This window comes from Hippocampus guttulatus, chromosome 19 (genome assembly GCF_054856545.1).
Source record: "Hippocampus guttulatus isolate MCC_2025c chromosome 19, RoL_Hgut_1.0, whole genome shotgun sequence".
NCBI lineage: Eukaryota > Metazoa > Chordata > Actinopteri > Syngnathiformes > Syngnathidae > Hippocampus > Hippocampus guttulatus.
In genome coordinates, this window is record NC_141279.1 from 1,378,153 (window position 1) to 1,403,302 (window position 25,150).

The 25,150-nt window shown below is 45.1% G+C and overlaps 5 protein-coding genes across 13 annotated transcripts; 1 reads left to right on the forward strand and 4 right to left on the reverse strand.

Moving 5' to 3' along the window:
* Positions 1 to 20: 20 nt before the first annotated feature.
* On the reverse strand, positions 21 to 4,559 carry LOC147189470 (sulfotransferase 1 family member D1-like). 2 transcript variants are annotated; one of them, XM_086099380.1, is made up of 7 exons: positions 4,079 to 4,559; positions 1,959 to 2,087; positions 1,695 to 1,792; positions 1,488 to 1,614; positions 1,323 to 1,417; positions 808 to 988; positions 21 to 595 (listed from the first exon to the last, which is right to left on the reverse strand). In XM_086099380.1, exons 1-7 carry the CDS (start codon positions 4,326 to 4,328, stop codon positions 483 to 485), a joined length of 993 nt encoding a protein of 330 aa, XP_085955506.1. In that variant the 5' UTR covers positions 4,329 to 4,559; the 3' UTR covers positions 21 to 482. The 2 variants fall into 2 exon arrangements, with proteins under 2 accessions (XP_085955506.1, XP_085955507.1); XM_086099381.1 differs by lacking the exon at positions 4,079 to 4,559 and adding an exon at positions 2,944 to 4,051.
* A 791-nt stretch (positions 4,560 to 5,350) lies between these two features.
* Positions 5,351 to 7,916, reverse strand: LOC147189471 (sulfotransferase 1 family member D1-like). Its single transcript, XM_086137962.1, has 7 exons — positions 7,715 to 7,916; positions 7,068 to 7,196; positions 6,470 to 6,567; positions 6,261 to 6,387; positions 6,104 to 6,198; positions 5,736 to 5,916; positions 5,351 to 5,536 (listed from the first exon to the last, which is right to left on the reverse strand). The coding sequence occupies exons 1-7, from the start codon at positions 7,863 to 7,865 to the stop codon at positions 5,424 to 5,426; spliced, it is 894 nt and encodes a 297-aa protein (XP_085994088.1). The 5' UTR covers positions 7,866 to 7,916; the 3' UTR covers positions 5,351 to 5,423.
* A 963-nt stretch (positions 7,917 to 8,879) lies between these two features.
* Positions 8,880 to 13,636, reverse strand: LOC147189472 (sulfotransferase 1C1-like). The gene is made up of 7 exons (XM_086137961.1): positions 13,450 to 13,636; positions 13,235 to 13,363; positions 11,405 to 11,502; positions 11,170 to 11,296; positions 10,647 to 10,741; positions 10,264 to 10,444; positions 8,880 to 9,939 (listed from the first exon to the last, which is right to left on the reverse strand). The coding sequence occupies exons 1-7, from the start codon at positions 13,634 to 13,636 to the stop codon at positions 9,827 to 9,829; spliced, it is 930 nt and encodes a 309-aa protein (XP_085994087.1). The 3' UTR covers positions 8,880 to 9,826.
* A 452-nt stretch (positions 13,637 to 14,088) lies between these two features.
* On the forward strand, positions 14,089 to 20,068 carry LOC147189473 (tectonic-3-like). 6 transcript variants are annotated; one of them, XM_086137934.1, is made up of 14 exons: positions 14,089 to 15,128; positions 15,344 to 15,458; positions 15,552 to 15,649; positions 16,401 to 16,516; positions 16,650 to 16,758; positions 16,894 to 17,006; positions 17,089 to 17,127; positions 17,621 to 17,695; positions 18,225 to 18,344; positions 18,410 to 18,508; positions 18,604 to 18,707; positions 18,858 to 19,016; positions 19,133 to 19,267; positions 19,430 to 20,068. In XM_086137934.1, the coding sequence occupies exons 1-14, from the start codon at positions 14,717 to 14,719 to the stop codon at positions 19,455 to 19,457; spliced, it is 1,722 nt and encodes a 573-aa protein (XP_085994060.1). In that variant the 5' UTR covers positions 14,089 to 14,716; the 3' UTR covers positions 19,458 to 20,068. The 6 variants fall into 6 exon arrangements, with proteins under 6 accessions (XP_085994060.1, XP_085994055.1, XP_085994056.1 ...); XM_086137929.1 differs by having other exon boundaries at positions 18,858 to 19,008; XM_086137930.1 differs by having other exon boundaries at positions 18,858 to 19,005.
* mto1 (mitochondrial tRNA translation optimization 1) lies at positions 19,739 to 25,058 on the reverse strand. Of its 3 annotated transcripts, none has more exons than XM_086137927.1 (13): positions 24,149 to 25,058; positions 23,608 to 23,810; positions 23,313 to 23,512; positions 22,889 to 23,006; positions 22,282 to 22,580; positions 22,102 to 22,214; positions 21,749 to 21,894; positions 21,536 to 21,666; positions 21,214 to 21,418; positions 20,862 to 21,033; positions 20,661 to 20,770; positions 20,343 to 20,500; positions 19,739 to 19,967 (listed from the first exon to the last, which is right to left on the reverse strand). In XM_086137927.1, the coding sequence occupies exons 2-13, from the start codon at positions 23,795 to 23,797 to the stop codon at positions 19,860 to 19,862; spliced, it is 1,950 nt and encodes a 649-aa protein (XP_085994053.1). In that variant the 5' UTR covers positions 23,798 to 23,810; positions 24,149 to 25,058; the 3' UTR covers positions 19,739 to 19,859. The 3 variants fall into 3 exon arrangements, with proteins under 3 accessions (XP_085994053.1, XP_085994052.1, XP_085994051.1); XM_086137926.1 differs by having other exon boundaries at positions 21,749 to 21,939; positions 22,282 to 22,577; positions 24,149 to 25,057; XM_086137925.1 differs by having other exon boundaries at positions 21,749 to 21,939; positions 24,149 to 25,056.
* Positions 25,059 to 25,150: the final 92 nt, after the last annotated feature.

The window sequence follows — 25,150 nt, forward strand, 5'->3', positions numbered from 1 at the left end:
GAATTACATTCCAGTCATAATAAAATGCCACATTTAAAATTTTATTATGTTTGCACTTTACTTTCTTACCTATATAAATAACCTTTGGGCGTCAACAGGTTTGGTTAGTCAACCGCACATATTCAGAATGTAAATTAGGAACAGTCAATATTGTGACTAGCAAATTACACTGAGTTAAGAATCCGAATGCAGGTAAGTCCTATACCACTGCACAATATTAGACAACAGTATCACGGTGCCATGAGATACAAGTTTAATTTGTTCTGTGGTCATGTGGAACAAAAAATGTTGATGTAGCTCTTTCACTATCTTAAGTGTATGTACTTTCTCTATTCTAAGTCCTGTAACATCGACATTTTTACCTAGAAAACAACTGTGTCACTATATTCTATTTTAGTGTGATGTTATGTTACAGTGGCAACGCCCAACATCTGAGAAATAATTAAAGCCAATTAGGAGCCACTGCAACGTTGCAAAGCCCGTTAGAACTGTGCTCTGAATGGTATGTTGACGTTCTTCATTTTGCTCTGGTAGTCCTCGTCAAACTCCGCTGACTGCTCCGGCGTAAAATGATTTTTCCAGTCACCGATTTCTCCTGTTTAGCACATGAAAGGGATGGGAGTTGCCAGTTCATTAGATTATGCTTAAAAATATGAGAAAAAAATGAAGCCTAATGGAAAACCGATAGCCGAAATTGGATCCCTACTCCCGCTAAAGAAAACGGATGACTAGTTATCACCGTTGTAAAAATCGCTTGAAATACATATGCGCAGTCGCTTAATGGTGGTTGCATAAATGTTGAATGACCTTTTCTCATGAATTTGGAGATGGTCTGATCAAAAATCTCTTTGCCAAAGAAGCTATAGTTGACCATTGGGTTCTCTTCCATGTTCTTGAAGGTCGTCATCTCCACAATGTGGCTGATGACATCATCAGGGAGGTACAAGTCGAGGTACTTCATGATCCGTTCAATTTCACGTCTGGGATGCTAGGGTTTGACACAAAAAACAAAACAAAAAAGAAATAGAATTACTATGTCAAGAATTGAGAGATGCCCGTATATTTCCGGCCTCCCAGAACCCAAGGACCCCCCGAGAGGCACTTTTGACGGACTCCAATAGTGATGTAACGGCCACTTGATGCAAGCTATCATCAGAGGCTTGACATCCCAGTCCAAACCCATGCAACCCCTGAACAGACTAAGCCAGTGGCAATGCAGCAATAAACTTGCCGAGATCCCAAGGAGCCCACAGAGCGCACCACCTTCCCCAAACAAACATGAGCCCCGGGAAGGTGACTCGGGCGAGGTCTTCATTCACGACCTCTTTCATGTCTTCATAGAACAGGTAAAGGATGTTCCTCTTTTCGCGCTCCTCCCAGTACCCTTTCACATGATCGTACCAGGAGCCCCATCCCACTGCAGAGACAACGTTCAGGACGTCACTGACCTGCTCGAATTGTCCTCACTCGCTGACACTCGCACTTACGCTCTCCACGCATGAACTTGTGGATGAATCCCTCCCAGGGTCCGGGCTCAGGACTGATCTTACTCATGTGAAGAAAGTGGTAGTAGCTCACCAGGGTGTCCTTGGCATTGCGTGCGATGTAGATTATCTTTAAAACACATCACTTTATGAAATGAGGGTGGGTTCGGGATTGGTCATCCCCGCAGGTGCTTGACCACATCAACTTACTTTGCACTTGTTTTCCCAAAAGCCGGCTGGAACCAGCTGAAGCGGCATATGTGTCTTGATGACTCTCGGGGGATCCATCTCCTTCAGGAGATCGAGACCTGATGGTTCACAACAAATACAGTACTGTATATCTGAACTGTCAGTGGTTCCACTGGGCACAGAGATGTTGTTGCTATATTTGTTCAGCCTGTGTCCTGCACCGAGAGGATGCTTGGATCGGAGTACCCGTACGGTCCAACGAGATCCAGTCGTGGTCTAACTTACCCGATTGTTTGCATAGCCGAGTGGAAGCCTCGAGGAAAGGGTGCCGCTTGACTATGGAAGCTCGTTTTGAGCTCCTATCATCTCCGTTATGAAGAAGGAGGTCAACTATCTCCTGGATCCATGTCGTCCCTGATCATGTAAATGCATAAGAACACATTGTGACTTCCAGTAAACATTGAGAGCACCTGAGAGTGAATGACACGTCACTTTCAGCATCTTTCCAAATGGATGGCCGCATGGCTCTGTGTGTCAAGGGGGAGCTGAGGACTGAAGACATTAGTGTTTCTTTCACTCGTGCAAGTTGCAGATTGCAGTTAAAACAACTTTGGACCTAGAAATCACTTTCAATGGACATAAATGTCCACGTCCATCTTGAAAGATTGGCAAGCGGCAGCCGAAATGTATGAAGTGTCTATTCATGACGTAAGTGCAGAATAGAAAATTAGCTGCCAATAACTTGCCATAAAAAAGCTAAAAAACAAACAAACCCACACACACACACCAAATCTAAATGGGGTGTATATTAGTCTTTGTAAAGAATTGAAAACTCCCCTTCAGCTATTTGCGATTATAAATTATATGCAAAAATAAAAAATTGCCCCGAGCAACTTCACAAACTCGTTTTTAACTAACGTGCACATGAAATTGCTTAACAGCCAACATATGATATGGAAAATCGATATTAGCCAATTTCAAGCGGTGACACAGAATAAATGTACTCATGCTCTTGAGTGTTCAGAAATTCTGCCTATTCCCTCGTTTTGCTTCTGCCCTCAAACGTGGCTTGAATAAACATATGTGTCGTAAGAACTCAATGTGTGTACTCGACTGCTCGTGGCATTGAAAAGGTTTGGCAAGTACGAAGCACAAATATTAATTACAGATCGTGTTTTGTTTTTGTTTTGTTTTTAAAGCTGCAAACTGCCCCACTTAAGCCAAAATGTTTGCTCAAAAACCACAAGAAGAAGCAGGACAATTATCAAACCTGATTTAGGGTAAGAGATGATGAGGAGGTCTGACGGATCAGGAGTGAAAGCAGACGCGGCCTCGAAGGCTTTGGCGATGTGGTTCGGAAGAAAAACCCCTTGTACTTTGACAATGAGCGAGCGAGGGATGACGGGCTGGTTGTCTGACATGACTATGGTCGATATGTATATGAATGTTTGCCTTACATCGGTTTAAAAACCAACATACCCTCAGAGGGCGTTGTCAATCGTGTCATTTGAATACCCAGAATGGAATCACGAGAGGCCCGAAGATGCATGTTGTCTTTACGCGATGGGTGGATGATTTATCTGTTTGCAACCGCACATAAAAAAAACGACTTAACACCCAACTACGGACAGTATCCGTTCCTTCAGATACCCATTGAATATTCATTGAGACCCGGCCGTTTGGGAAACGTACCCAAATTCCCAACGGCCACCAGGGCACTGTCTCCATCATGAATGAGTCATGCTTGCAATATAGCTGCCTCGGCGTGGATGCCTTAGTCGATTTGAGGTCGACACACCCGATGTTTTTCCATCGCGTCATTTGCAGCAGAGAGAGATGGAAAATCTCAAAATGATTGCTCCAGGAACACGTAATCAAATAGTAACTCAAAACGAAATTACAGGCAGATGCAAAAAACAAAAACATAAACATTGGCTAAAAATTCATCAGACAAGCACTAAAAACCGCTTCCAGACTCTAGCCCATTCCACTGTAGCTCAATTTGTAGCTCAAAGTGATGTCTGTCCTGGTCTTTTGTCTTGTAATTGAGTACTGCAACTATTTGCATCGTTTCTTTCATGATGGCTTACCTATTTGGTTTTTATTTCTCTCATTGTAGTCTTAAAATTTTATGCGTCTCACTTTTTGCTATTTTATAGATCGCCCTGGGGCTACGGCTGAAATGAGCATTTATGCCAAGTCCGGCACACTTACACTATTTATTCTTGTGTTGATTTATGTGCACTGTCCCAATGAAATGAATAAATACATAAAATAAAGATGGCGATTATTTTTCAAAAAGTTACTCGAAAATTCTACTGTTAGGTCATGCAGACAGTTTTAATGTCTTGTTGTTGTTTTAACTGCAAACTGCCACATGACGAGAAGCATGACGGCTATCAAACCTGATTTAGGGTAGGAGTCGATGAGGATGTCCGACGGATGAGGCGAGAAAGCGGCCACTCCCTCAAGGGTTTTGCCGATGTGGTCTGGAAGACGAATCCCCTTGACTGTGACCAAGTGCGAGCGCGAGATGGCAGTTTGGTTCTCTGACATGACTGAGCTCAAGCCGAAAGTGTTGAGAGTGCCCTCGCAGCGTGTTAGTATGAAGTCCTTTCTCCTCCCAACGATCCTTTGGGCTTTGGAGCTAATCATCAGGAGCCGCAGGGCGGCTGGTCGACCGCTTATCCGTTTGCTGTTACTGTATAATTGCCTGCTTTCCCCGCCCTGTTTCGGTGGCTCTCTCAAACCTGAAGATTGCGGGTTCGATCGGCAACCGTTGTGACCATGCCTACGTGTCCTCGAGCAAGACACTGAACCCTGAGTTGCTCCTGATTCCGTGTCATCCGTCGATAAAATGAGGAGACAGTGTTTAAAGCGCGTTGAGTACCGAAGGTACTTCTTTCTCCCAATACGCCCCTTTCTACCCACCTACATTAAGTTAATAAAAACCCGAGCACAGGACATTTGACAGTATTCTTTTTAATGCATGTGACATTCGTGATTTTAAGCATCAGGATATGCAGAGCACGTTGAAAGTCAAAGCATTTCGATTGAGTCAGGCGTGTGGTTTCGAATTGACATTCCTCAGTGTCACGTAAGACTGTCATGCATCTTGTTGAATGTTGCAGCTAAGACTCTGCCCCGACAGCATCTCTTGTTTCAGAAATCACAAATTAGGAATTTGTCAAATTACACGACCCGTTGAAATGGAATGGAAATGCCATTAATCTGGTGCAGCCGCCACCCAAGGAAAAAAAAACTAAAAGACTAATGTGATTCCAAAATGGAAAATAGCACTCAATAATATATGCTGCACAAAAAGAGAGTCATAGCACAATTAAATAGAATGTAAAAATATCACATGATGGATCATGATTGAATGCTGGAATTCATACTGCTGCACCTTCCGGTGTTCCCTTCTTGGCCACCAGGCGGCAGCGTAATGGCAGTCGCACGGACAAATGAAGAAGAGAAAAGTAAGAACAATAATCTTTATTTAATGATGCACTTTTAAACTCATTTTCTGGCTTTATTCTAAGCCCCCCCAAAAAATAAGTTGGATCAACAACATTCGCAACACGTTCCAATGAAGCATAATTAACGAGTTTCCTCACAAATGGGAACCAACCCCCCCCCCCTTTTTTTATTTTTATTTTATTTTTTTATTTGACTGTGATGGTCAACTGCAGTCGTCACACCCATCAGCAGAGAAATGCGGACGTAGAAATTGAAAGACCGCAAAGCTCGTTACAATTCAGTTTTGAATGGTATGTTGGCTTGCTTCATTTTCTTCTCGTAGTCCTCGTCAAATGCCGCCGACTGCTCTGGTGTGAAGTGGTTTTTCCAGTCACCAACTTCTCCTGTTGTGAACAGAACAAAAGGAGGAGACGCGCCAGTTTTTTTTTTTTTTTTATACATGAAGGCCTAAGTGATGCCTGATTGGGAAACAGGCAGCCCCACCACATGTTGGGACACTTAAAAGAAAATGACCGAATGTTCGTGAACATCAATTGAAACGTGCGTAGTTGCATGATGGTGGTTACATCACGATTGAATGACCTTTTCTCATGAATTTGGAGATGGATTGATTGTAAATCTCTGGCGGAAAGAAGCTGAAGTTGGTCATCGGGTTCTCCTTCATGTTCTTAAATGTCGTCAGCTCCACGATGCGGCTGATGACGTCATCGGAGAGGGACAAGTCCAGGTACTTCATGATGCGCTCCACTTCGCGCCGAGGATTCTGGGCGAGGGAACGAAAGGAGAAAAAACGAGTCTGTTCTGCACCGAGAAGTATTCTTCATGTCCAATTGACTTACCAAAGCCATGCATTTGGTAAGTGTTGAAGTACTGCATTAAAATGCACAATTCTCCTCGTGAACAGAGAAGTACCAGTGACAAATGACTCGACAGAGGTTTGACCTCACTACCTCTTTCATGTCTTCATAGAAGAGGTAAAGGATGTCCCTCTTTTCTTGTTCCTCCCAGAAACCTTTGACGTGATCATGCCAGTAGCCCCACGCCACTGCGGTGACAACGTTCAGGAAGTCACTGATCTGCAGGAATCGTCCTGATGTCTTTACTTACACTCTCCGTGCATGAACTTGTGGACGAAACTCTCCCAGGGCCCAGGCTCGGGACTGGCCAAATTCATTTGATGGAAGTAGTAGAAGCTAACCACGGTGTCCTTAGCGTTGCGGGCAACGTAGATGGTCTTTAAAACACACGTCACGTTATCGGATGAGGGGCGGTTTGGAGTTGCCACCTGTGCAGATGCTTGGCCTTTATCGACTCACTTTGCACTTTTTTTCCCAAAAGCCGTCCGGAACCATCTGGATTGGCAGATGCGACTTGATGACTCTTGGGGGAACCATTTCCTTCAGCTGATGGAGACCTGATGATTTGCGGCAAATCGATCAGTTAGCGCTGCCTTAATTTACGAGTTGAATTTTCTCTGTGACCAAGATCGTAGCTCAAGTCACTCATTTGTCTTGTTGTGTGCGCGGCCCTGTGAGTGATCTCAAGAGCTGAAGTCAGGTTGAGCCATCCTGGCTGTTCAATCTACCTGTTGGTTTTGACCTACTGTATGGCTCCTTGCAAGTGTTCTCATTTTGCATTTGAGCTTTTTCCTCTTCACGGGGGTTTATTTGGCAGAATAGGATTCCAGATAAAAAATATCAGACAGGCCCACCTTTTTCCTGTTGTCATCATCCCTTTTTAATTAAAATCTTTTTTAAAGACATTCCGCCATCTGTGGTTTTCAAATGAATACTGTACAGTACAAGAAACTTCAGTCTGTCGTCCTATTTTTTTCAAACGGTGTCCTCCACTCACTGGACATTTCATTTGGAAAACCTCTACAATGTAGTGGGACCCACTTTAAAGTCCACGCACCTGATTTTGTCCGCAGACGGTTGCTAGCCTCGAGGAAAGCGGTTCGGATGGTGATTGGGGCTCGTCTGCAGCTCTCAACATCTCCGTTATGAAGAAGCTGGTCGACTATCTCGGCCGTCCACGTCGAGCCTGAGTTGATAGTAGAGAGCCTTGTCACCCAAAGGTACAAGAACACGTGACTTATTTGACCTTCCGATGCACTGAATCATCCAAACGCCACATATCGATCCATTGCTCTACAATTTGTCCTCTTTCGGATTGCAGGGGAACTGCGGTGAGTCACAGCTGACTCTGGGCAAGAGGTAGTGTGCGTTCTTGACTGATTGCTAGCCAATCGCAAGGCACATATCGAGAGAAAAACAGTCACGCTTACGATCTTGCCTGTGGACAATATAGAGTATGCCATGAACATAACATGCATGATTTGGGAATGTGGAAGGTAACTGGCGAACCTGGAAAAAAAAAAAAAACCCACACTGCAAAGGACAAACATGGAAATGCGACACAGGACGTCAGAAATGTGAGATGCCAAAGCCGTCACCCAAGACTGTGAAGCAGACTAGCCGACAATGGCATCATTCTGCGTTTGAATGGCACAATAGGCCCCTAAAAAGAGACGGCGAACAGAAGCATAAAGATAATCAAACCTGATTTTGGGTAGGCAACGATGAGAATGTCCGATGGATGAGGACAAAAAGCGGACAGGGCGTCAAAGTCTTTGGCAATGTGATCCGGCAGAAGAATCCCTTGTACTGGAACCAAGAGCGCGCGAGGCTTGACAGTCTGTTTCTCCGACATGACTGAGGTGGAGCGACCCCAAATTTTTGCTTTCGCCCTTTCAGTGTGGCACTTGTGTCTGTATGAAGTCCTTCCTCCTCTCTTATACTATGGTCTCAGCACTTGTCACCGCTGACTATTTATTTATTGAATTATTTATTTGCCTTAGAGCTTCTGCTGATGTGGTTTAAAGCCAAATGACGGCCAGTAGTCAGTGTCAACAGCACCACACCCAAAAATTAAGCGGGGCGCGTCGTGCCTCTGCAAAGGGGCCGGCTGCTGGGCCAGCTCGCCCGTTTAGTTGAAACTTTCCAGCTTTACATCGAGATGTATTTGACAACTTAGGGCAGAGCACCTTTGGTTTGAAGCTACCCACTTTTGAAGCGAGCGAAAGTATTGGAACAGACTTGGAGTGAATAACATTTCATATTTGGTGGCATAACACTGAGCTGCAATAACCGCATGCGACTCACTGATTTCACCAGGCTGTTGCAGTCGCCATTTGAAATGCTTTTCTGTAGCCCCGTTCAGTTCTTGTTTGTTTCTGGTGGTTTCTCCCTTGGGTCTCCTCTTCAGAAGGTAAAACGCAGGCTCTATTCAGTTAAGGTTCTGCCATTGATTTGGCCAGTCTTCGATGGTCTTTATTGAAATGCTTGTAAGTTTGTTTGAACTGTGTTCTGAACGGTACGTTGATATGACTTTTCCAATCACCAACTTGCTGAAATTAGGCTGACATGCATCTCGAAAAACGTCTAAAAACTCTGACTCATAAATTCATATCATGCGGTGACAATCATTTGTTAGTTTTACATCATATTCTCATACATTCAAGAACAGGAAACAGTTTAGCCTGTCACCACCCTTGTTTGACAACATCAGTTGACTTAACTTGGACTTGTGAACAGTAAAACAGAGCAAAAAGCAGTAACTCGCCAAACCTTTAGTGAGCGGGTGTCAAAGCTCCCATAGCTTTGCCAACCCTCCCTGCCCGCAAAACACGTCTTTCTCTCCAAATCAATTGTCCGTGAAAACACGACCAAAGGACAGAAAGTCATATTTTAATGCATGTTACATTCACGTAGGCATCAGAATGTGTGGAACTCATTGTAAGTCCAACTGCGAGCACTGCGACCTTGTGTGTCGAGCCGTGTCGAATTGCCATTCAACGAATCCTGAATATTTCAGCTCCTGTCAGTTTGTCCCATACAGTGCGAGGCAAAGGGTTCCCTCGGTACGGAGCATGTGAAGTAACGAAGATGTTTCTTTCCCCGATCCATCCAATCCACTCGAGTGATTCAAGCAAAGGCAGCACAGTGCTGGAGTGGATCTACACACCGTTCTGAGGTGCCGTTTGAATCTCAACTTGTGAGTGTGAAACCTTGTTTGTCTTTAGGTGTTCTGCGACCAGCCCCGAATGTGCACAAGTGCGATAGAAAATGCCTGAAAGGATAGATTCAAAGCAAGTGGATGGAAGGCTTGTGGGCCATAATCGAGTGTCAGGAGCAACATGCTATATTGTGTTGAGTTTTTAACTTTTGGAGTTAATGACACTTTGGGTGTGGATGTCTTTCTTTAGTCAACCATTTCTTGAAGTCAATATTGTGACAAGGAAATTACGCGGCATAAATTCTTTCCCCAAAATGGCTTGAACAATTTCAACCCACATTACTGTAGTGAACCGCGTGAACTCGGATCATGCAGTAAACTGCTCGAGGCTAGTCGCCAAGCACCACACGGATGTAATCTCTACATATTGTTCGCTTCTCTTCTTGATCTCTTTTGAGAAGCTTTGTCGTAGATTTCTTTTTCACCCAAAAGTTGCTTGGACGAGAAACAAGTTCTCGTGTAGCATCAGCAGGCTTTCCTGCAACTGCAAAACACTTTTGATATAATTTTACTATACTGCTCAGTTATACTGCAGATGTAACAAGCAACAATGGAGAAATGACTCGGTAGACGCCACTGAAACAACGCGAAGCCTTTTAGAACTGTGTTCTGAACGGAATGTTGACTTGTTTCATTTTCTTCTCGTAGTCCTCGTCAAACTCTGCTGACTGCTCAGGTGTGAAATGATTTTTCCAGTCTCCGACTTCGCCTGTTAAGGAGAAACAAAAAGAAGATAACCGCTTGAATCGTCTGGTGGGCAGAATAGTGTCTCCCGCCGCTCCGTGACAAGAGGCGCTAGCCATTAGCTAGCTCGGGTGGTATCAGTACAGTAGTCATAATAACTAACATGGAACATGCCCAAAAAATGGGGAAAATTGAAATAAGAAACAAAAAAAGTTGACAGGGCCTTAAAAGCCTCCGAGGAACAGTTTTTAAAAGCATCAAATCATTTATCCCGCAAATTCTTTGAACCTTAGAATGGTAAGAGAGGTAACTCCTTTACTCTAACAGGACTGAACTCAAGTCGAATGACCTTTTCTCATGAAGCTGGAGATGGACTGGTCAAAAACATTCTCAGGAATGCAAGTGTAGTTGGCCATTGGGTTCTCCTTCATGTTTTTGAAGGTCGTCAGCTCCACAATGCTGCCGACGACATCATCAGAAAGGGACAAGTCCATATACTTCATGATACGTTCCACTTCGCGTCTGGGATCCTGCATGGAAAAGTAACATGAGGGGTGTATGTGCCGAGCTTCTTCAAAGAAGCTTCTGGCAGACTAAATAATTCCAAGAACGTGTGTGTGCGCGAGTGTGTGTGCGTGTGTGTGTGTGTGTGTGTGTGTGTGTGTGTGTGCGCGCGTGTGTGTTGCACATAAAAATGCAATGAACGCCACAGGAGAGTTGTGAACTCACTACCTCTTTCATGTCTTCATAGAAGATGTAAAGGATGTTCCTCTTTTCTCGTTCCTGCCAGTAACCTTTCACATGGTCGTACCAGGAGCCCCACGGCACTGCACAGCACGTGAGTGTGGGGGAAATTATACAATTGCATTCAATGGGTCCAAAAAGTATGACCTATTTGCCACGGGTTTATCTTGTTCCCCTATCTGTGCCAACGACGTATGGTATTACAACAGTGTGAACAATGAAATGCTGCTCGATGACAGAAGGAACCAATCATCTGTTACCGTTTAAAAAACAACTTTTGTGTTCAACTAAAACAGGCCCCGATTTCATACAGACTAAGTGCATTTGAGGGTACATTTGGATTTCAATTGGGCCGCACAATAGAGGGCTCTGTCCTTTTAGCAATTACCCACAATGCACTACCGGCGGCCATATTGGAGGGCTTGTTTATAACAGCCCTCCAATATGGCCACCGGTAGTGCATTGTGGGTAATTGCTAAAAGGACGCAGCCCTCTATACTGCTCCACTCACACTCTCCACGCATGAATTTCTGGAAGTAGTCCTCCCAAGGTCCAGGCTCAGGCTGAGTCATATTCATGCGATCAAAGTGGTAGTAGCTCACCATGTTGTCCTTTGCATTGCGTGCGACATAGATAGTCTGTGCACGATACAGAGGGGAGAGTGAAAGCCACAATGCAAGGAACACCTTCAAAAATAATTAATGAGTGGCGTTGCTGTATGTGAATCCCTACTTACGTCAACTTACTTTGCACTTTTTTCCCCAAAACCCAGTCGGAACCAGCTGAATTGGCAGATGTGTCTTAATGATTCTCGGGGGAGCCATTTTTTTCAGAAGCTGAAGACCTGAGAATTCACATGGAAAAGATGCATTTGCAGCAGAGCAGGGGTCACCAACCTTTTTGAAACTGACCTTCAACGTGAAGGGCTGGCGCTCTGATACACACTTCTATAATCATAGCTTTTACTCTCGTGTAAGAACTTTCAGTTTCTCCACTGAAGTGAGAGACGCACAAGAGAGCAAGTGAGGCCGCCCCTTTGTGGGGTGCAGGCACGCTTCCTGGAAGGGGAAAGAGATTGCCTTCCTTCCTTGTGTGTGCCTTCTGGCTACCATGCCAAAAAAGCCTGCTCCTTTGGTTGCAGTCGATTTCGACTGTAGAATGCAAAGTCAGGCTGTGTGTGTTGATGTGCCAATTTGTCTTCGAGAAGAACCCAGATGAAAAGGGCGTTTTCCTTCTACCAAGTATTTGGAATATTTATGGTTGTAGCGTGCAGTGATGTACCACACCATGCTGAGAGCTGGGTTTTTTTTTTTGTGCAAGGGTCATTTCGGTTTTTATAAAGGCACATGAGAAAAATGTGTTCGAAACAGAAAGATTGTGATCTAATATGAACATTTGCTGTTGTTTGTTTTCAGAATCGCGCGGCAGGCCAGATCAGATGCTCTCTCCACATGAACTTGTTCTCCAACTCTTGTTGTCCCGCTCTAAGGTAACCAAAATACAAATGGCTCTCACTCTGACGTGGTGCAAATCAGCATGTGCACTGCAGATCCTCTTTTGGGTCATGGGAAAGCTGCAGTCTTTTCTTACATTTTGCATTGGTTGCTAGTCAGCTGCTTGGCACTTGTGAATGGGGGCAGTGAACAGGGAGTCTTCATTGAATGTGAATCGGTATACTACAAAACGTTTATACTAAACATTAAATTCAATAATAATGTATAGAGTGTATACTTGGAGATATTTGCTATGGGAGAGACATCAGCTCATCCACTACCCAAACGAGAACAAACACGATAGAAAATGTATAGATGGCCAATACAATATGTTGCTCCACTGAAAAGCATGTATCCCCGTATTTTAGGCTTTTTGGGGGGAGGTCACTTATTTAGATGGTGCTTTATCTTGATCATGTTTACAAAGCCATATCCACTTGTCTCATTCAAGTGTAGTTCTGACCCGCACGTTGACGCAGCGTATGACCACACACAGAAAGGTGAACCTGTTTAGTTTAAAGTAACTTCGTTTAATCTCCAATATCCCGTGCCGTGCCCTGGCCAACGGCAGAGTAAAGGATGTTTTTTTTTCTCTTAGGTCCCATTTTAAATCCATCTGTGTTTCTTCCAGCCTAGCTAGCGCTAAGCAGGTTCGGCATCCAAGTTTGAAAACTCCCTATTGGTTGTTGCTCGCTCTGCACTAGCCAGCCAACAGTTGAGGTGTTAGGTTAGCGAGCCTAATATTCCCCTTACCACTTTCTCATTTGCCCTCCGTTTTCAATGGCCATTAATCTACTCAATTCCACTAACTACTGATTTGGGCAGAGGCCTAGTCACTATACGGTTTCTTTTATTTTTTTTCAGGAATTATTCCGATTGACACGAAGTGATCAGATCAGCATTGGACATTGCCTATCATTCCCTTGTCTTGGCTTGGTAAAATTGTCACCTGACAAGACGTGCCAAATTAGGTTCAAGGAAGTGAAAAGGGCTACATTTGGTTTTATCTCTTTTGACTTGGCTTGTGTCAATGTATCAAGTGAATTTAGAACATATTGCAACAACATACTGTATAGTATGCACCTGAGGGGATTGGTGGTGGGCTGCATATCTCCAGGAAAGGACTGCGGACCGGCGTGGGGGCTCTTCTGCAGGCCTCCGCATCACCGTTGTGAAGAAGCAGATCAACTATCTCCTGGGTCCATGTTGTCCCTTAAACCGACGAAAGTACAAGAACACCGTGAAATAACATCATCCCATATTGTCAACGTGGAGAGAAGCAGTGCATTTTGTCCGACCGGCTTTCGGGTAGGTGGCGATGAGGATGTCTGATGGGTCCGGACAGAAAGCTGAGACGACGTCAAAGTTATTGGCGATGTGGTTCATTAATGGAATTCCCTTCACCGGGATGAGCGGGAAGCGAAATATCGAGCTGCCGGCCTTCTGGATAGCATCGCTGTAGGTTAACTCTTTGTCCTCTGACATGGCTTCAGCAAAAGGATTCAGTGGACAGATAAAATCGCTGCAGAAAATATAGTCTGTTGGCTTCGCCTGAAGTCCTTTCTCCTTTTCCGTCAAATATTTACCAGGGCCGTGATTCTCGACCTTTTCCTGTCACTTCTTTCCGCAATAGAATATCCTTCTCGTCCGGTCCACTAACATCTGGACTTTGCCTCCCGAGGTCCTGTGGGCTTGTTTTACAGCCTCTCTGACATGTGAGTCCCAAAACTCTCAGTGGGCTGTCCCAACAGAATTTTGCTGCAAACAGAGTGAAAAGAAGCTGTCCTGTAAGTTCCCTCCTCCTGATACTTGATCAACTATTTCCTGTGGAAGTTGAAAGAAGGACGAGGAGTGTCTTGTGTCAGTTCCACAGCCAAACAAAGAGAACAGTGGTCCCAGTTCAATTGCACAATTTAATTGTTAAGTTTCGGTGGATTGATCAGCAACGTAGTTTAAGCCAAGAGATAACTTGCCTTATTCCTATACTTTGTTTTTTTAGCCCCCCCCCCCCCCCCCCCACGGCTTGCTGTCCTGTGTGCTAAAGCAATAAAACCAAGATCATCAGTGCATAGTTTGGTTATGCATCAGGACAGTTTGCAGAACACACGAGAAGTCATGTGAGCAGAGTCAGCCTGCAGCAACTGTTTTGAACAAGCACAGAAAGATTTGACCACAAATCACTGTTATCAAACAAACCTCTGGGTGGAGACAATGGGCTTTTTGCATGTCTCTGTGTTATGAGAAGTGACTCACCAGTCTCTAATCGCTCCCTATGCTTCTACCAGAATTTCTGCACAAGTATCTGTACAGAACACATGAAAAAGTATTGCCCTTCATCTATGGTCTTTACGGTAGTGCTTTATTTTCTCCTGTAACCGGAAGTTGCTTCCTCAACTTCCTTGGTAACAAGAAGGCATCGCAACCGCTTTTGGGTAGCAAAACACGAAACACATTTGCCTCGGTTTACTGTAACGTTACGTTCAAAAATAAACGAAAGGTTTCTCAAGCTGCCAAGTAAATAGCCGGCGAGGAATAAAATGCGTAGCGTGCTTTATTTGTGAGGACATGAACCGCCGCCAATGGGGCCGTCTCGCCCTCGTCTTCTTGGTTGGGTGCTTGGCGCAAACGGGAGCACAAATGGAGACAACGCCGACTGATGGGCAAGCTGTGAGCTTTGCGACCCCCTCTTCGGGGGTCACCGACCGGGTGAATTCCAGCAGTCGCTTCCCTGGCGCGAATGAGTCGATCAATATTTCGGTCGGAAGCACTGGTACTCCCGTTGCAGACAACCAAACTTCCGTCGCTGCTACCATCTCACCAAGTGCAGTTCCAACAAACGGGGAACCTGTTCGCTCAGCGACCCTTTCTCAGCGGCTCACCGACAGCGTGAACTCCACCAATCTCCCCAGTGGCACCACGGAGTCGATAAGTGATACAGTCGGAAGCACTGTGCCTCCTCATGTGGGGGCCGCAAAGGGTAATTTACAGCAGCAAACCCCCACCCGCCCCCACTTTTTTTGGGTTTCAATTAATTTGCTGTATGTGTAAATTGTCAGTCACATTACATCAAACTCGATTGTCATTACAGGTCACAAGTACAAGGCAACAAATGCAACTCTGTCAATGTCAGGCTTGGACTGACACTGAATATCTAATACAGACTAACGTCAAGGTTTGTGTCTTATTATCCAGCTTGTGCCTGCGATTTAACTCCTGGTGTCTGCGACATCGGCTGCTGTTGTGACACTGGTGACTGTGGCTTTGCTGACCTGAGTACCATCTTCACAGGATGTCAACAGAAAGCGAAGTAAGAAGGCGTCATCTGTGCATGTAGAAGTGCCTGTTTTTGCCATTGTTTCAAGGATAATATTTTTTTTTGGGGGGGGGGGGTGCTCTGCAGGTCAGGAGCATGCATCGAGAAGTGGCTGATGTTTCTCACCAATGTGGATTCTTCTTTAGTCACTGTGACCGAATCTTTGTTTTGTGTTCAATCTGCAGGTAAATGGTTGCAACTAATTCCTACACGGCAATATACAGTAGTGCCTTGAGATACAAGTTGAAGTCTTTTTGTAAGTTAAATTAATTGTGTCTTAAGTCATTATTCGCCATTGAAATGATTTGAATGCCGAATTAATCCGTCATAGTCACTCCCCCCACCAAAAAACGTTTTTAAAAAAAATCAGTTTTGATAACACGATAAATTCATTTAAAATATGCACAAATGGCCTAATTAAATACAATGTAAAGAATTAAATGCTTTTTTTTTGGCCACTGTTTTTTTTTTTTTTTTTTTTTTTTTGCTTCAATGCTCTGAACATTGTGCGTGCCTTGGGCTCCTTGGAGCAGCATCATACAGACATGAAGATATAGTTGGAGATGATCACTCCTCAGTAACCTGCAGAAATAGCAATCTATCTTTACAGAGGATAAAGAACGTATGCCTGTGGGTATTGTCATTTCTGTCTACATTAGATTACGGTGGCCTGGATGACTGAGAATCTACACATACATAAAGGGGAAAACAAATTCTAGAAAGCACATTTTGTTATTGTGGGAGTAACATAAAAATATTGGGTGGCAATTATGCTATTAGTATCAATTACGGAGCGGTACATGAAAGAATCGTTGCCTAAGTACAGTTGATTGGATTCAACTCAAGTTTAATGTGCGAATTGCTGAATCGGTTTCATCACAAGGAGACGACCGGCAGTGTTTCAATGTTGATTGATTGATTTTTTTTTTCTGCCAGCAGTTGATCATTTCAAGGTTCCCACTGCTCCACTTCAGCTTCCCTCTTTAGGGGACTCGTATCACTTCGCACCAGCGCAACCAATCAGCGTCGGCCACAGCAGACATTTTTATCGGGTAACTGGAACACTTTGGTGATGTTTGACAATGTCTCACACAATATTCCTTCAGACTTTTAATGCGGCTATTCAGAACCAGGTGCATGACTAAAGTTCTTCCTGCGTATGTGACGTTCAAATCCGTGTTGTAGGTCGACGATGTCATCCAGACGTATTTCAGCAGTTCATCTGTGCGAGGTCTCCTTCGTCAGCCGTCTCCGGGAGCCACCAGTGCATTCTGTCTTAATCGCAATCCCGCACGTAAGATGATGACACGTAAAAAAAATAAATAAAAAAAGTAGTTACAAATATAGACATACAGTATCTATATTGTACTGTATTGTACCTTCATTTTCCAGCCACCCGAAACACTTTTGTGTTTTGCTCATTTTGCAGGCTTCTTAAGATCCGAGTCTTTGTCTTGTACTCGCCTGGTAGCCCCTCAGTCGTGCACCAAAGACCCAAATCTCAGCGCGCTCTCCTACTTCTCGGACCTGAGCCTAATCCAAGTAAGCAAGTCTGCGCAAGTTTATCAAAAACAGTTTTCAGATGATCTGTTCTCTTAAATCAATGCGAATGTTGTCATCGCAGATTCCAAAACCTGCACAAGAACAAGTGTCCGACCTTTTGGTGAGAACACGTTTGCCAACTTTTCCTGCTGGTTTAAGTCAAGTCAACTGTATTTATAGAGCACTTTCAAACAGCCATTGCTGCATGCAAAGTGCTGTACATGGAGCAATTTAACATATACAATAAACAGTAAAACAAATCGGTAATAAAGACGGTAGAAAGCACCAAACGGTAAAACCAAGAACAAATCTAAGTCACGCTGAGTCGAATGCCAAAGAATACAAGTGAGTTTTGAGGGGGGTTTTGAAGATGGGCAGCGAGGAGGCTCGCCGAATGTTCAGTGGGAGGCCATTCCAGAGAGAGGGACCAGCAACAGAAAAGGCTCTATCCCCTCTGAGCCTCAGTTTAGTTCTTGGTACAGTACTTATAATAATGTCTGGTCCGCAGACCTGAGGCGCCGGGCAGGTGTGTAGGGGCGGATGAGACGGAAGGCATCAGCATCAATTCTAATGAAGCAAGATGTTTTTTGCTTGTTTGTTTTTTCCCCTCCCAGATCCCAGTGTCCCCGCTCTCTGACTGGCCTGCACCAAGCGAGCAAAATAACCTTTGTGTTAATGTGACAAAAGAGGTGAGAAGCTTTATTTTTGGTTTTCAAATGACAAGTTCAAGCGCAAACGCCGCCAAGTTTCTAATTTGTATTCACAAAGAGTATAATTTACTATTTCAGTGGAATTTAATAGCTATGTGAAAAACTTTGTGGAGTTGTCTCCATTTTATTTCCTGTCAAGACTTTTTTCTCATTTGAAATTCAAGACAATCCGCTTCCTCACTTCAGCTCAGGAAAAAAATTCTTGAAACAGTTCATCTTATCCCTACCACATTTTCTTTCTTTTCAAACTAAAAAAAAATAAAGGCCCATATACATATACATTTTATTGTTTTTCCCACCTCTAATTTCTACATTTTCTTGCCAATTCAAACCATTCCAATTTCAACATGTTCAGGTCATTCAATGCCATTCCACAATTTTTCATTCAGCCTCCTTAGCCTTCACACGCAATTTTTCCAGAATTGTTTTTTGTTGTTGTTTTTCAATTTTTTTTATTACATCGCAGCTATACGTTCATGCCTCCCATCTGTCTGGATGCTTTTTGCAGGTTGAATTTGTCATCGTGTACACAGACAGAGGAGCACTGGCAAGTGCGACAGTGAATGTTGTTTTGGCTGATGTGGAAATAAACCAGTTGTTTCAACAAGTGCACTCGGTCCAATTCAAGGTATTCGCACCAACGGGTCTTTATCCCAAAGCAGAGATTATTACCGTCCTTTCATCTTGTTTTAGTTGGGGACACCTCGCCCGTCTTCACGGCTAATGATCCACTCAGTTGGAGTGCGAGCGGGATCCGGCATCCTCGGTCGCTACCATGGAGTAGTGAAACCCGTATCCCCGTGAACCGTGTGGTAAACCTGCCCCAACACTGGTTCCATATTGTACCTTTGCCAGTCATGCGCGACGGTTCCTTGACAGCATGCCAGGTGACCGTAATGGGGGTGCCGCGAGCTGGCGAGTGCTCCTCTGACCCCTCCGCACGGGCGAGCATCCTCTTCACACACAACACAATTGCAGGCTGCGCATTTAGGTAAGGGCGCATGAAGCAAGAGCGAGGTCAATCCTGCTTTGCGTGCAAATTGAAAAGAAAGACCTTTTAACTTCAGCACAACGCAGAGAGGAGTGTTGTGAGCAAACAAATCGCTTTACGGGGTCTTTTCATGTATTTGCGTGTTCCAAGTTCTCCTTCCAGGGACTGCGCCGAGCTGCGATCCAACGTTCGCTTCGTCTTGCAAGGAGATGCTATTCCTGACATGATTGCCATGAGCTCGGGCTCCCAACCGGAGTGGACCAGAGTGCTCAAAGAGGAGTGTCCCGTCAGCTCGGAGGTAGCAGTCAGGTGTTAAAACTGCTGGCATTATTCTGAACCCGAACATGTGACCACTAACGTTTGAGCGTCATCTTTTCCGACACTCTAATCTTGAGGATCTAATGGGTGGGTTTCCCGACTCTTAGGAAACATGTGCCTCAGGCTGCACCCTACCACACTCGCTCTTTGTGCAAGTGCTGTGGGCTCGTATGGGCCTCCTTGACCTCCCTCAGAGCTACATCCTGGGTGTTAAGTACCTTTTCCGGTGTCAAAAGTTTCAGGTAGGCCTGTATTTTTTATTTATTGATTGATTTTTTTTTTGTCTCCATTCTAGACTGACATTTGGAATGAAAAAGAATAAACCGTGACTTTCCAAAACTGACAGCTGGTTTAAAAACTTGTCATGCAAATTTGAAAATAACCCCTCATCTTGTGTCTTTCAGTGTCCTTTGTCTTCAACCATCAGACTAACCACAAAGGTCGCGTTTGCTGACATGACGGTTTACCGGCAACCGGTGCTGAAGATTGGCTCGCCTTGACTGACACGCCTTGTTTGTCTTCGGCACCACAGACCTGCAGGGACTCATTCTTGTTGCAGTTAAGGTCACTTGGAGTTTATCGCTGCTCACGGTCTGCTTCCTAACAGGATTAGAATTCCTCTGCGGGGTAGCTGGATTGTAGATGCAGGGATTGCTGAAAGTGTTGCTACGGCATCTTGATTAGTCCAAAAGTAATTCGACACAAACACTGGCTGACATGGCATTTCTTTATTGAACCAAGTTTTGTACATTTTTAGTAACAGCATTTCGGGTGTAGGTGTATTTATTTTTTTTGGGTACACATCTCCTTCCGTAGATTCTCTTTTTCCTCGGGTTAGCTCCTGCGCGTACTTTTCTCCTTCTTCCCCGAGTGAAGGACATAGTTGAACAGATGGACAATTGCAGCTGGCGTTACTCCTTGCAAACGTGTAGCAGCACCAAGCTGAGGAGCACAACGATCTTATTTCAATGTCTGACACAACTGGTTGACAAAAATGTTGTCAGTTGTTGTTCCTCCTCAAAATTAAAACAAACAAAACAAAACTACGTATGTTTTTTAATTTAATTTCAAGCGTGAATGAAATTGACAATTTGTTTTCCCATCATTCACTGTGTTAGGAATTATAGTTAGAAAAATGAAAAAAAAATGACGGTGGCTGCAAGTTAAAGTTAGATTTTGCCATCTAGTGGTGGAAAGCCTGAAGTCAACAACAACAACAAAAATCGACAACCTTGCTGTGCCGGTGGTAAGAAGTGTTTTTGTGGGATGGTAACACTGTAAAGATAACACAGGACAGTGTTTTTGTTTGAAACTCACCGTGCTGGGCCGAACTCTGTCCAAAATTTCCCGTACCTCTTGTGACAGAGAGACTGGTAGGGACAAATAGTCTAAATCCTGTGGGAGAGCCATGCTCTCCTCTTTTTGAATTCTCTCAATCTCCTTCTGCTGGAGGACGCAGTGAGGCCTGTACACAGCTGGGCGGCACACATCCACAGAAGATCATCATCATGCGCAGCAGAGATCTTTTCAGAGTATTTGTAAATCAGATACACCAAGATGCTTCTGGCTTGCAGACATTGCATTGACCACACTCGACTTGAACTGAAAACGATGTCGTGATTATTTATTCACCACCTTCTATCTTCAGCCGTTGCGAGAATTCTGCGTAGGGTGAAAGGCATTCCGGGAAAACGGAGACCAACATTTCAAAGGTCGCGTCGTTGTACTGAAGCATCTCCAAGCCACTGAAAGAAGAATCGTATACCAGGTGACTACAAACTCAAATAGAGGAACGCCTATGGGATTACCACTTGAGTTCAACGTTTTGTAACTTGCGTCGGATTGGCGGCCTTCATCTCGCTGATGTGCACGCGAGGCAATTTAAGTCTCCAAGTTGTGGCGGACAGAGAGACATCCCGAAGAGCTGCAAGCGCATCCTGGAGACTGTCTCTCACTCTTACAGTCTGCTGGTAGCGGTGGGAGGACACGCACCCCACCTCCGCAAAGCCTGAAATGACATGCTTAACTCTTTTCGTCTGGATGGTGGGGTAGAAGTCCTTCAAAAAGAAAGTTCTGAAATCTGATTTCCCAGTTGTAATCCGTTTTTCCACCATGACTTATAGAAAAGCAAGCACAAGGTCGCTCCATTGACAGCTCATCCCCAGCGAGGCCCTGCAACGCCGTTTACCTTTGAGGGTAAGTCGCAGATCCGCATTGTCCGGCCTCAGTGACGTTCGAAACTCCGCCCGACTGGTGAACATGCGGTAAGGTTCCGTCACACCTCGTGTCACAAGGTCATCAATCAGAACGCCGATGTAGCTCTCGGTACGAGACAGCGCCATTGTGGGTATGCAGAGTGCCGCGCGGGCTGCGTTGACCCCCGCCCACAAGCCCTGGAGAGCAAAGTGCAGAGCTGGGAGTCATGGATTTATGGGATGTCACCCAAAATACGGTAAATCAAGGTAGCACTGCGTGTACAAATCTTTATTTAAAATCTAAAATGCAATCACCTGCGCAGCAGCCTCCTCGTACCCCGTGGTCCCGTTAATCTGCCCGGCCAGGAAAAGACCTTGGGTGCTTTTCACTTGCAGCGCAGGGCTCAGCTGAGTCGGGCACACAAAGTCATACTGCACGCCGTAGCCTAACACACAAAGAAAAATAGACCTCAATTTACATGTTTGACTTTTCTTTCTTTTTATAAACACGGTTAGGGTCACACGTACCGGGTGTGTGGATTTCGGCCCTGTGCAGGGCCGGGATCTCTCTGATGAGGTGCAGCTGCATGTCAGGGGGCATTGTCATGGAGAGACCCTGCGGGTACACCAGGTCAGAAGTCAGCCCCTCGGGCTCCAACCAGACCTGATGTTGCCTGCCCGGGAAGCGAAGTACTCGGGACTCAATTGAAGGGCAGTACCTGAACTTTGACAAGGGCCTCTTATTTAGGAAGGGATTCTCAAATTGCACTGTTGTACAGAAAATTTAGTTATCTTCTGATTGTTTATTTTTATGTATATTTTTAAATACCATGAAACCAGATAGGAAGTTAGATGTACATCAAAAGTGGACAGGTGTGTACCTGGGGCCCTTTGTGTCCTGCTGTATGTGACAATTGAGATGAAGACTCTCTTTCACCAGTTTATCCACACCAGGAGTGGTATAGGTCAAGTAGCACGGCAGCTGCTCCTCGGCCTGTTAAAACGTGAAATTCAACCTCAATACGCGGTACTTTGGTGTATTCACGTGTGCTTAAAAGTACCTTGCAGTGAGTGTGGCTATTGAGGAAGCTGAAAGGACTTGGTTGACTGTCGGGCGGGTGTAGCGTCGCCTGGTCAAAATCCACTGAAGCCTTCACTATTCTAGGAGGGGTGCCTGTCCTGAGTCGACCCATCTTCAATCCCAGGCGCTCCCTCAGCGTGTGGGACATTCCGGCGCTGGACGGTGCATCTCCGATCCGCCCCCCCGGGGATGTGTTCTGACCCATGAAGAGGGAGCCGGACAGGAAAGTACCCGTGGTAAGAACCACAGAGTGGGCGGAAATTGGGAGGCTTGCACCTGCTGCCATCAGAAAGCATTTTTTTCAAACAGTTCTTAAAGATTGAAAGTATATTATACTAAAAAAAGTAAATACAATTGGAACGTACTAACATTCGCTGCTTAAATACTCTTTAGGGAGTGATTATTTTGCATACCATTAGGGAGCTCGTGTACCAATCGTCTCAAATTAGCTGTCTCCTTTGAAATTAATAGAAATTATCTATTTGTTTTTTTCTACATTCATGGCAGGGCTTGGTCCTTGTGCCCCGTGAGTCCTGGGGGGGGGGGGGGGTTACTCTATTTGTTGTTTTAATGGGTTTGTTGCCCACCTAAACGTATCCCAGTGACTCTGTGGCATCCAGGCTCTTCTGGGTTAGATTCTGTAACAAGAAGCTCCTCCACTGATCCCTCCAGCACCGTCAATCTGGGAGTGGACAGCAGCTCGGACTGCAGGCGAAAAACGGTATAATAAAGACAATCCCAATTCGAGTATACTAAATGCTCGGACAGATGAAAAAGTTTAATCACAACTATAGTTTACAGTAATGTCTAAAACCATCCATCCATTTCCTAATCCGCTTAACCTCACGAAGGTCGCGGGTGTTGCCGGAGCCGATCCCAGCTGTCTTCAGGCAACAGGCGCTGTACACCCTGAACTGGTTGCCAGCCAATCGCAGGGCACACACAGACAAACGATTGTTTGCAAATCAAGGAAGGGAAAAAAAAACACTAAAAGACCGAAGCAGAAATCACCTGAATGAATTGGCCGTAGCGTTGGCGGTCCAACTGAGCCCGGGGTCCCCACACAGCGGGGCCCTTTCTGCGATTCAAGATAGAAAAATGGATGCCAGCCCAGTCTCCCGCTCGACCGCACACGCCGTCCAAAGCGTCCACCTCCTTCACCAGGTGACCCTTCCCCACTCCACCCAGAGAGGGGTTGCACGACAGCGCACCTGGAAGGAACATGGCAGAAGGATGCCGCTCGGACCATGAGCGGGACTTTGGTTTCAAAGCTTGCAGCCAAACAACTTGCACCTTGTTCTCTTACCGATGGTGTGAACTTTCTGTGTGACCAGCAGTGTCTGTGCTCCGACTCGGGATGCCGCAGCAGCAGCCTCGGTACCTGCGTGACCCCCGCCCACCACGATCACGTCATACTGCTGTCTGGCAAGGTGGCTGGCACGTCTGGAGACTCGCCAGAGGAAGCTCTCCAAGGTGGGAAACTTTTGTCTCAACATGGACGATGCTAACCTGTGTGGATGGGAAAGAATCACACTGGATTGGTCACGCTCAAACGAACCGAACGTGCCTTTGGTGTGTGGAGTTCACAGAGCGAAGCGAGATTCGAACCCAGCACCTCTCTACAGGAAGGAAGGCGCGGTCTATGAACAAATCACATTTTAAATCTTGTTCTTATAGACAACGAACACGCGACTGAATGTTAACGAAACAAAATAGGTCTTATTTATGTTTAATTAGCCTTTCACCGATTGCACACTTACAAGAACGAATGCATTGTCAGATTGCGGTTATCACAACCCCTAAAAATCAACACCTTGAACTACGTACAGTTTTCTTGAACTACGTACAGTTTCTTTGCCAAAATTCAGAGAATGGTTGTGGTTTCCGCCGTTTTTTGTTGTTGTTTTTTAAAGGAATAACAAAGTCCCTTGAGTAAGACAACGTTTTACCGACATTAGGAAGCGGCCATGCTGCGTGTGGTTTACGGTCGTAATATATACACTAAAGACGCACACACAAGTTTTCTAGTGTGTGCTTTGTTTAAATCCCGTTGTGCAAAAGTAGAAATTGAGGTAAAAGCAAGATATTCCCCAGCCACTGCCTTATTTGACGGCGTCCACTACGACAAAAATGATTCATAGCGAATGTTTTGAATCTCGTGACAGCCGAATCATCATCCGTTTCTACTGTCGTAAAATTCATTTTATCCGAAAACACTCACACACAAACAGGTACTGTTTTTTTGGTTTGCCTTGCTATCATTGCCTATTTTTTGGAGGGGAGGGGGTAGCCAATTAACATTAGCAAAGCTGCGGGAACATTTTGTTTGATTGTGTGTCTGAGTTATTATCTGTACTTTTTCAATTGGGAAAAGTTCTCAAATGGGTGTTGCATTATCTCTTCTTCCACTTCATCTGTTTTTTGCCCCTTCTGAGACCATGCAGAGGTACCGGGTTCAATTCCAGCTCCGGCCTCCCTGTGTGAAGTTTGCTTGTTCTCCCCGGGCCTGCGTGGGTTTTCTCCGGGTACTCCGGTTTCCTCCCACGTTCCAAAAACATGCATGGCAGGCTGATTGAACACGCTAAATTGTCCCTAGGTGTGAGTGCGCATGGTTGTTCGTCTCTGTGTGCCCTGCGATTGGCTGGCAACCGGTTCAGGGTGTCCCCCGCCTACTGCCCGAAGACGGCTGGGATAGGCTCCAGCACCCCCCGCGACCCTAGTGAGGATTAAGCGGTTCGGAAAATGAATGAATGAGACAAAAATTAGAGAACAATCCGATTCAATCAACTCTTCAACGTGCGCGCGAACGCTCGGTGGAAGGTGCGCGCGCACGTCGAAGCCCCTCCCCC